This window comes from Anneissia japonica, unplaced genomic scaffold (assembly GCF_011630105.1).
Source record: "Anneissia japonica isolate Jap-2015-1 unplaced genomic scaffold, ASM1163010v1 scaffold128_len593404_cov183, whole genome shotgun sequence".
NCBI lineage: Eukaryota > Metazoa > Echinodermata > Crinoidea > Comatulida > Comatulidae > Anneissia > Anneissia japonica.
In genome coordinates, this window is record NW_022713787.1 from 466,021 (window position 1) to 477,482 (window position 11,462).

At 36.3% G+C, this 11,462-nt stretch overlaps 1 protein-coding gene across 1 annotated transcript; it reads left to right on the plus strand.

Annotated features, from left to right (window-relative positions):
• Nucleotides 1–329: 329 nt before the first annotated feature.
• Nucleotides 330–10,674, plus strand: LOC117108727 (guanine nucleotide-binding protein-like 3 homolog). Its single transcript, XM_033250849.1, has 15 exons — nucleotides 330–474; nucleotides 1,467–1,522; nucleotides 2,812–2,949; nucleotides 3,694–3,810; nucleotides 3,929–4,154; nucleotides 4,851–4,954; nucleotides 5,558–5,702; nucleotides 6,406–6,493; nucleotides 7,221–7,332; nucleotides 7,510–7,575; nucleotides 7,783–7,925; nucleotides 8,269–8,405; nucleotides 9,417–9,601; nucleotides 9,695–9,899; nucleotides 10,247–10,674. Exons 1-15 carry the CDS (start codon nucleotides 453–455, stop codon nucleotides 10,348–10,350), a joined length of 1,848 nt encoding a protein of 615 aa, XP_033106740.1. The 5' UTR covers nucleotides 330–452; the 3' UTR covers nucleotides 10,351–10,674.
• Nucleotides 10,675–11,462: the final 788 nt, after the last annotated feature.

The window sequence follows — 11,462 nt, forward strand, 5'->3', positions numbered from 1 at the left end:
ATCTCGCCATGACAACATAACATTTTTACTATGTCGACTTGTCAAGATAATTTATCTCACCATGACAACATACAACTTTTATTATGTCGACTTGTCAAGATAACCTATCTTGTCATGACAACAAAACACTTTTAGTATGTCGACTTGTCAAGATAATCTATCTCGCCATGTCGACATGATATGTATATTATGTCGACTTGACAACATAATTATCTTGACAAGTCGTCAAGTCGAATGGCACTTAGGTGCTTCCGTAGGTTTGTACTGTACATCCATGTGGATAGAATTATAAACCACGGTAGCGCCACCAGGCGACTGGACCAGAAAATTTCACAACGTGTGAACATGTGTTTAAGAATTTGGGATTTAAAATACAGTAATTTGATGATAGGCGTATCTGTTTAAATTGCTACATATCACACTTCCTAGCATTGAATAGTTAAATTTACAAAATGGTGAAGAAAGGAAGAGCCCGTAAGTATGGTTATGCTTAATCTACATAAATGACATTTCTAGGCCACTAAACACAGGCTGTTAAAGCCTAGCCTAGGCCTAGGCGGCTAGGACACAGGGGATCAGGGCAATAGGCCTAGCCTAGGCCCGACCTGGCCCTGGGGATAGGCTACGTCACTCTGTCTGACTGTAGGCTTACATCTTCCTGGCTAGTCTGCCTATAGGCCTAGGGTCTGGAAAGGACATGTTAAGTAAAATAAAAATTTAATATTTGAGGGGAAAATACAAACAACAAGGGAAATGAGGGTGATCGGTAGGCATCTTGAAGTGATGACAAAACAACCCAAGTCAGTGGTGCGTAACCAACCGTATTATGATAAGCTTTGAATCTAAATTCTTGTCCTTTTTATCTAAAAAATCATACCTCCATAACGGAGGGTCGTATCACATGATTTTTTTCTGTAAAATGTTCTCAAAAGACTATTCTACACCACTATATGATTGAAAAAAAATTGAAAAATGTTTTTGACCTCTGAAATCAAGATGGAAAAAGAAGAGCCTAATATCTAAATAGTGTACTAAAATAGGCCTATGCATTACAGTGCAGTAGCATAGTACCTTCGTATAATTGTTCCAGGTACCGATAATATACAGATTTCTCTTAACAAGTTATGTTTTATAAAGAAGTATAGTAGTATAGTAAATCATGTTTTTAACACAGGTACCGTAAATCTCATATTGTAACTAAAACAGTGCTAGATACTATTAGTTTGCTGTACTGTAGCATAGGCCTATTTTAATACACTATTTAGATAGGCTCTTCTTTTTCCATCTTCTTATTTTTGTTGGCTACGCACCACTGACTTGGGTTGTTTGTCATAACTTCAAGATGTCTACCGATTCGTGGAAAAGGCGTATTAAAATGCTTTACAGTATGGTAGTACGCCTACTACCCGCCTAGCATTGAAAACACATTATTTTATTCAATTTAATGTTATCTTTTTTTTTTTAAGGAAAACTTAAAAGTAAACGAATGACTTGTAAGATGAAATACAAGATAGCAAAAAAGGTAAAGTCAGTTTTGGTTTTGAAAAAAACAAACATGCACATGTTTATATTCAGCCAGTTGTTCCAATATTTTATACTGTATTCTACCATCAAGCACAACCTAATAATAGTATGGCAACATTTAAATAGATTAACCATTTAGACAGAATATCAAATAAGAGAATATTTAAATAATGCATGTACTTCAAACCTGTTATTAAATAAAATACAGTACTTTTACAATAAATTGATTATACAGTATAAACAAAACAACTTATCAAAGGTTGTGCGTATATACATTAAATTTGAGCCAGTACGGTAAAACATGAATTTCCTGAATCTGCACAGTAATGGAGTGGTATTATCTGTAGCTTTGCACACTGTGTGACTTTGTTAGCACACCTGCTTTAACATTTTAAGCAAAATAGCTACTGTACCTCTGTGGTTGGACATTGAGGGCAACAAAACCTCACTAAAACAAATAACATTATTTAAAATTTTAGGTGAAAAAAACAAACAATAAAAATAAATTATTTTGCATCTACCACCTCCTTGTATAAAAATGCTTTGCAACTTCAGTAACAGAGTTGCCACCTCCTCTTGGCAATGGTATTCTTAAGCTGAAATTTCTCTAGGACTTTGTAGCTGTTTATTGAAAGGTATCTTATGCCTAAGTATCTTCCTCATTTTCCACTTTTAAAAGTTGAAATGCAAGAAGCCATTAAATGGCCGTATTTGACTGGTCGTTCTTCGTTAAAACACGCCCACTGGCGCAGTGGTAAAATTCTACTTTGCGAAGACAACCAATCAAATAGAAAACTTCTAAATACTTGACAAAACAAAATGGCTGCATAGCTACTGCGATACAGGCTGTGTAATCAAGGTTACTTTGGCTTGTGGCAGTATGGCTTTTTCATAAAAAAATGTTTTCATCCAGTTTTTGAATTCTGTTAGCCTACAATTATTTTTTGATTCCATGTGGGTAAATATTATAATTTTTATTTTCTGAATTTTAATCTAAATTATATTAACACAAATGCTGTTGCTAAACTGACCAATCAGCCATGTTTGTTTTGGTCACATGGATAACTTAACGCTGATTAACGCACTCTGGTTTACGTTAATTTTCATTGTCAACGAAGTCTATTTTACGAAACCAGTCAAATGAAAATAATACTGAACGAAAAATTGTAGTCAACAAAATGAACCAGTCGAATAAGCACAATGTGTAGGACAAAGTCTCCAAAATACATATATGTGGCTATATAATTTATCAACTTAATAAACAAAACATTCAATATTCTTTTGCAGGTTAAAGAACATGATAAAAAGGTCAAAAGAAAAAGCAAGAAAGAACCACATAGAAAGCCAAAGAAAGACATCGGAATACCAAATTTAGCTCCATTTAAGGAAACAATCCTGCGAGAAGCAGAACAGAGAAAAGTTAGAGTAAGAAATATTGAATCATTTTTCTGTCTATGTTAATATTATTTGACAAAAACCTGTGATATGCCTAAATATGGTCACATGATCATGACCATATTTAGGCACATCACAACTATGTGGGAATGCTACAACAGCTTTTTGTCGAATAAAATATTATAGTGTGGAGAGGTCTATACTTTTGATATAAATATCTGTAAATCCTTATTAATGTATTTGCTTAAAATCTATTTTAAAAATACAAGTTTGAAAGCTTATTTAGTGAGGAGAAAGAATTCAGACAGTAATATCTATTGGAAAGTGAAGTACAATCAAACTAGTATAAATTTAAATTTACTATAGTACTGCATACATATATTGTAGGCATCTGATTGGTTAAAAAGCAGGTAATAATTTCAATTTTCGCTCCATTGACGTAGGTTGAATGATAGTAGGCTATGGTCTTCACATCACCTCGAGGCAATAGATTTCACCATTTCCCTCATGAGCAGTCAGGATTTTTATACTATTTTCATGAATGCATATGTGACTGTAGTAGAACATAAGCAGTGCTACTAGTATTTCAGATAAGTAGTTGACAACCCCCTAATTAGCTGCTGGCCTATACCTTTAGTTATGAAGTTAACAATACAAATTTAAGATGCTGAATGTTTTCATTCACTATTTAACATTAGTAAAGGTACAGTAGATGATATTCTATTTTCGAAGTTTAATTTTGGAGGCATTAAAAAGTATTTCATGCAATTTTAGGCAGAAGAACTGAAACAACGTCAGAAAGAACAGAGACACAAAGATCTTTTGAAGAAAAGAAAATTGGAACACCTGACTAAAGATGCAGAAAGGAAACAGAAAGAATATGCTAAAAAGGTGAGTAGATAGGACATTTAAAATAAATAAAAAAGTAACAATATTACAGTCATTTTTGGAGTATGATATATCTGTAAAGTAAAGTAACACAAATATCTCATCTTTTTTTTATATCAAGATGTTGTTGATAGGCGAATCAGACACAGGACGTGATACACGGAAAGAAATAGATTCCACACGAAGGGCTTACTACCGAGAGTTCAAGAAAGTCCTGAACTCGGCTGATGTTATCTTGCAAGTACTCGATGCACGGGATCCGCTGAGCTCCCGATGTACGGAACTGGAACAGGCTGTGTTAGCTTCTGGATTGGATAAGAAGTTGGTGCTTGTACTGAATAAAATTGGTAAGTCGATTAAATTGAAATCAGGTGTACTCCCAGTGCTGATAGCAACTCAAATATGGGTAAACATCCACTTCAAACACATGGTCTGTGCACTGAAATATAATTCCCTACTCTTCTTTCATATTTTTTTAACATACACACAGTGGCAGCGCCAGCGGGGTGGCAGGGGGGGGTTAAGCCCCCACCGGACAGGTCAAGCCCCCCATCCCCCGCCGGACAGAGCTCGTCGGGCAGTCAGACCATAAAACATATAAAAATAGGCCCACACCAAGCCAACACATGTCTGTCACAGTCTGAGAGTGCCATTTTCGGCCATCTAGAGGTTGATATTCTTTAAAAAAATCTCATTTGGTAAGGGGAACCCCCTCTCAACCCAGCTCGAGTCTACGAGCTCAAGTCCCCCTGTCGGACAACTTAGCCTCCCCAGAAAATATATCCTAGAGCCGCCACTGCATACACACAAGCCAACAGTTTAGTTCAAAGTTGCTAACGGTAAAACTGGCAGTTCTCCTCTCTGGCTTAATATTTGCAGTTCAGTATACATAATAGCTACAACTCGTTTAAGTGAGCTATACATACCACTCTTGTTTTCAGTGGGGATAGAATTCCAGTGTAATAAGACTCTGCTTTGATTGTACTTACCAGTTTTATCGTTTAACTGATTGAGTATAACTTTGTGATTGACTTACTTTCCAGACCTTGTACCAAAAGATAATGCAGAAAAATGGTTAAAACACCTACGAAATGAATTTCCAACAGTTGCTTTCAAAGCATCCACACAAACACAGAAACATAATTTGGTAAGTTTCTTTGCTCAGAGAGATGCGAATTCAGCTTAAAATCCTATTTAACACGTAGTATTGTACTTAAAGAATGATTGTGAATAATAGCTAGTATAACATTAGCAGTAGCAAACATGACGCCAGCTCTAAATTGTTGGTTTATTGCGGTTAAGGCAAGGGATGCAGCAACCTACAGTCATAATATCAGCGCTGATTCGAACGACACGCTCGTCTGTGGTTCTGATGGTGCAACAAATCTTCTCAGATAAAGACTATAAACTGTAGGTTCAGTGTACACATTTGGCTCATGTACACTATAAAGAAACATGTACACCTTTCAAGATGAATAGGGGGTTACTCCGGTGTACTGGTGTAATGAGTAGTCCACATCCATCTCAGGCCAAAGCCTTCAGCTGTGCAGTTAGCCCTCAATGTGGAAGAAAAAGATGAAGAGATGAGTAATGTATACAATTTATGAAGTAAATATAAGTGGTCTTTTAAAGCATCATACAAGTATTTTGGGCTCAAAAAAACATGTATTTTGCAAAAAAAAAAAAAGGAAGTTTTTTCTTTTGGCCTGATATTAAGCTTATGTTTTCCCGGTACATTGTCTTTTTTTAGGGTCGAAATAAAACTCCTGTTAATTTAGTCAGTAAAGATCTTCTACAATCAAGTCAGTGTCTAGGAGCAGAGTCATTAATTAAACTCTTAGCTAATTACTGCAGGAATGCTGGTATCAAAACATCTATCACCGTTGGTGTAGTAGGTAAGTGAACAAGTGTGCCAGGTAGTTTTCGCTGCACAATGTTAACCTTAACTTTAACATTATTATCCAACATGCAATGTGATAGCTCCGCCCCTTTTGTAAACAATATTGAAATAAGCATACGCATAAGTTTCGTAAACCCATAACAATGTACGTCAAGCATGTAAAGTCCTGAAATTAACATACTCCGCAATACAAGATGAATAAATTATGTCATCCGTTAACGTTAAGGTTAATGTCGTGCGGCGAAAACTACATATTAACCGATTGACACCTTTATACTTGACATACCTATTCATACGATATTGCAAACTCGTTAAACAAGACAGTCAACTCTTACGAAGTTGAAGGTTCCTTTTGCGAAAAGCGAAAGTTATTCCACGAGTTTTAAGGTGACCGGGACGAATATATGGAATGATTTAGATATCGCTTTGAGAACTGTGCCTTCTCTAAACATATTCAAATACTAATTGTATGTGGCACTAATTAAGAAAATATAACCAGTTATGACAATGTGCTTAAAATGCAGGGCCCCAATGGAAATCAGTGTTTTAACTGTTTAGGCTTCCCTGGGTAAATAATTGTAATACAAGCTCACTTTCTGATACCCCCTGTATTTTTTGTCAGTGGATAAAATAGTTAAATTTCAACGTATTATAAATGGTAACTGATGGTTATTCAAAATGTATTTTTTTTCCCATAGGTTTTCCTAATGTTGGTAAAAGTAGTTTAATCAACAGTTTAAAAAGAGCAAGGACGTGTAACGTGGGAGCCATGCCAGGTGTTACTAAGTGAGTGTGGTGAAAATATTTTGATTTAAATTTAAAATTATAATAAAGTCATAAATAAATCAAAAAGACAGAGGCCTAGTTCAGACTAGGTGGATAAACCTGGCTCAACTCACCAGGTTTATCCACCTGCCAGTCTGAACTAGGTAGATTATCTCAAGCCAGGCTGTGTTCCTATAGTAACTAGGCCTGGCATGCCACCGTGTTTAACTTTTCTAAGCCAGGCTTTAATCGTTGCAGGGGGTCTTGCATTGACTATGACCAATCTGCATTCAATTACATACGCTGTGAGCGAGTATATGTTTCGCGAGCAATGTTTCCTGGTCACGGTTCATTATTATGCAAATGCTTGCGCCTCCTGGCTAATCCCGCTAGCCTGAACGCCCAGCAAAGTTAAGCTGGGTTAACGTTGAGCCGGGCTTAACTCAAGCCTGGCTTTTATCCAAGTCTGAATGTAGCCAGAGACATTTTGAGATTCATAATAATTTAAGGGGTGAATAAACTTTGGTTGAAGTGTAGAAGAACAATTTGTAGTAATAAGCTATCATACTACATAAAACAAAATAGTGTGCATCATTAAAGACATTTAGTCTAATATTTACACCAGTTGCACGAAATTTGTTTCATGATAGAAAGAGGTTGTAAATTTTTGTGTATGATGTATTTTGCTTTGTATTTTGTGCATAATCATAATATAATTATCTTGGATCTCATACTTTTCCATTGATAGGTCCATGCAAGAGGTTCACCTGGACAAGAACATTAAATTACTCGATAGTCCAGGTGTTGTGCTGGCATCAGGGAATGATGACACTGCCATGGCACTCAGAAACTGTGTTAAGGTGTGCAACAGGTTTCTCACATGGGGTATTTTTCCTAAAATACCCCATTTCTCAAATAAAATAGTTGACTAGCTTTGCATGATATCTCAATGTTTTTTTGTGCTCTTTGTTAAAAATGATAACCTGTAGCTTGTCAAATTGAGTTGACGTTTTGCAACTTGGAATTCATTATTTTAGATTGAAACCCTAGATGATCCTATTATACCAGTTGAGGCAATATTAAGAAGATGTAACAAGAACCAAGTAAGTCAATTACAAATGCTATATTTAGAAAAAAATATTGTAAACAAATGCTAATAACTTGTCCCCTGAATTGAATTATATCATATGCTTCATTCTTAGTTTAAGTAACATTTATCCCAAAAGGGTTTTCTTTTCATAATCATTGTTACATAAAAATGTTAGTTTAATTATTATTTAAATATTCTTTATTTTGATTATTTCTTGTAGTTAATAATGCATTATTCGGTGCCAGACTTCAGTGATGTCCATGAATTTCTGTCGTTCTTAGCCACCAAGCAAGGGAAGCTGAAGAAGGGTGGGGTGCCAGATGTGGACAAGGCAGCTGTTGGAGTTCTAATAGATTGGAACAGGTTAGAACTTAACTGGTTTATATCAGAGGTCCTCTTATTAAACAAAATACTGGTTATACGTTTACCTAGTTGTTGTGTGTACAGCTCTATGTGGGGCTGTAGACACGAAACTATCGGCTTTACTTGTGACAGTTAATCTGGTTGGAGGAATGATGGAGTGAGTCATAAGCTAAATATAAAAATGAACAGTCTTCCAACAGGAGCCTGCAAAATATGATGCCCATGCCTAGATAAAGTCGACTTTACCAAACTCTGTATGTACTACTGTATATCCAAATATTTATTACATGTTATTTACTATTTTTATTCCCTTTCAAATTTATTTCCTGTCTTTTTATTGCAGTGGAAAGATAACATATTACACCCACCCGCCAGAGCAGCATACCTTACCAACACACATCACAGCGGAGATTGTCACAGAACTAGGAAAAGCATTTGACATAGCTGCCATTGAAAATGAACAAAAAAAGATTTTGCAAGGTACACTATGAGATTATTGTATTGACAAGAAATTGTATAAATTTTTTACAGCGTCACCTAATGCAGTTCATTAATTTAATTATTAAAATTTGTATTACATAGTACCTAATGGAATACTGTATTCAAATAAGCACCCCGCTTTGAATAAACGCACCACCCCGTGAACCCTGTCAATAAACCTTTCCTATTACAACGGCAATTTAAAGTCCCATTGACAGGTAGGTTCACACAGCAGCTAACGGTTAGCAGAATCCGGCTGTGCGTTCATACGAGAAAATCCTGATCCAGACACCAAGAAGATGATGATCGGATCAGTGGCCAGTAGGAAACTGGAAATTGGAAATGCGTGTGTGTGATTGGTTAAGAGGCGAGTCGATTGGCCGAGCGGTTAAGACAGGGGAACCGTGACTTACAGCCATAATATCAGCGCTGGTTCAAACGGCACGCTCGCCTATGGTTCCGGTGGAGGAACAAGTCTTCTCGGATAAGGACTCCAAACCGTAGGCCCAGTGTACACAATTGGCTCGTGTGCGCGTTAAAGAATCCAGCACATCATTCGAGAAGAGTAGGGAGTTGCCCCGGTCCATCTCTAGTCCCCTGTCCGGCCACAGAAGGAGCGCTCACGACGCAGCCCATGTCAGGTACCCATCCAACCTGCGAATCCTTCTACCACACTACGTAAGCTAGATCATACACACCAGCTACGTAGTGACTCGATAAGAAGAATTGGTTAAGAAACAGAAACGCGCTTAGCTTGCTAACGGTAGCGCTCGCTAACCGTTAGAGTATCCGGATCCCGGTGACAGTTGGCGCTAACCGAGTGGCCGTTCTCACACATGTGCTAACGGTTAGCTCCCGATGCTAGGGCTTTCATGTCACCCTGACTAAAATATTTTCTTTCATCCCATAATTACTTACTCCCAATGAATCAATTTAAAGTATCATCTATTACATTTATTGAATGACTTGTTCTTTCAACATGTACAGCACATTTCTGGTTCCATTTTCTAGGTACACATGCTAAGCCAAGCTCTGCCATCCTGTTTGAGTCTACAGGCCCAACCAAAGGGGTGATTAATGATGAAGATGATCTTAAGAGTGTAGAAGAAGAAATGGAGGATAGCGATAGTGATGACGATGAGGAAGAGGAAGAATTAATGGAAGATAGTGATGAAGAAGTTGTGAAGAAAGATAAGGTTAGCAAAACTTCCTCAACATTTCAGTAGATGCTTGTTTGACTCTCAGTCTAATCAATGTGATCATAGCAACTATCCTTAATTTTATTTTAGTTGTCAGGGGTAACAGTCAACATGTCTTCAAAGAGGGGAAAGCAGAAACTAGCCCCGGTTATGGCACCTGTTGCTAAGTTACCAGCGTATGTGTTCTCAAATCCAAACGAAAATGTTGACGTTGGGAACGATGATCATAATTTACAAAGCAACAAGAGGCAGAAGAAATCCTACAAGAAAATGCTGAAGCAGAGACGAAGAGCAGGTTGGTTTTATTATTTTTTTTTATTGAATCTGATGGAGTTTTTCAGATTCAGATTTCATTATTTTGTCCAAAAAGAAAATTACAGTAGTTGCAAAAATACATTGAAAAAAACTGAAATAAGATGCATCAATTTAAGAAAGATGCTTATGAGGAGGGGGTAGCTGATGATGAGGATGATACCGTACCATCAGTAATAATAAAATAAAAATGGTGAATGTATTATTTGTGATAATGACACCGATATAGTGATTTGTGCAAAAAAGTTGTAATTGTTGAAATATTTTATTTATTTCTTTTTAAATTTTTTATACTTTTTCAAATACAAGATTTTCTCTTAAATTTTTCAGATGCACTTGCATCAAGTTTATCCGACAACCTCACCGCAGCATTTGGAATGTTGGGCGGCGATGACGACAATGATAATTATGATTTCAAGACTGATTTTAAGTAAAGTAAAATGGGTTTTTAAAAGAAAGATACCGGTATTTTAAAGTTTTATATCTACACCCTGGCTTTTTATTAATGATATTAAAATCTGACCTTTGATTACAGGATATAGGCTTTGAATATTTTGGTTTTTTTTAAATTTTTTTTTTCCCCAAGAGTTTTTAAAAACTCTACCTGACAGTATGGAAATGTTAAATTACATGACTAGGGATACTCCCCAGGCAGAAAAGAAATTTGCAAATGTGAATAACAGGTTGTTACAGACAGATGAAAGCACTGTTTTCTAACAAAGAACCAAATAAACCTAATAAAAGAAAAGAAATGTAAATTGTTTTATAGATTATTTTATCCTGTGTACCTCATTATTTGAACTTGAAAATAACACCATGATGGAGTCGAAACATCATTCTTTTTTAAGCATTATTTTCTTTTAAATATTTATCCCAAACGTACTCTTATGCAACATTATTATTATTATTAAAATTAATGTTAATTCTTTTAGGCCCAAGACATACAGTTAGGTTTTTTAAGTGGCATATCCCTTCACAAGACAAACACAAACACAAATGCTTTATTAAACCAAGTCTCATTATGAGAGTGGAGTTTTGGTCGTGAGAAAAAATCCTGCTACCATGGAATGGAACCAGAACCCTGGGGTTGGAAAACATCTTAACCACCAAGTTATTCATCTTCAATCACTAGAATGCTCTGCTGTATTCATATCGTTGTTAAAATTTGCCATCCTGAAAAAGAATATTTAGCGACCATTGAAAGAAAAGGTAACTAAAAAGTTAATTCCAACCTTGTCAATATGGTTAGTGGTGGCGCCACCAGGGGACAGGCCTGCAGCCACCTGTTGTCGGATCAAAAATTAATAACATAATAAATATGACTTATATAGCGCACATATCCACTTAAAAAGATATAATTTGCCTATCCAAATAATGTTATTTTGATCTCTAATATGTGGTCTAAAAGCACAATTGGAACCATACTAAGCCATAAAAACTCTCCCTGTGAGCCTTGCCAGAGATTTTTTTTAATTCCGGGAGCCTGACCAAGGTTCTAGTCTGTCCCTTGGTTCCAAAGACCACACCCCCCCCCCCCCACCCCCGG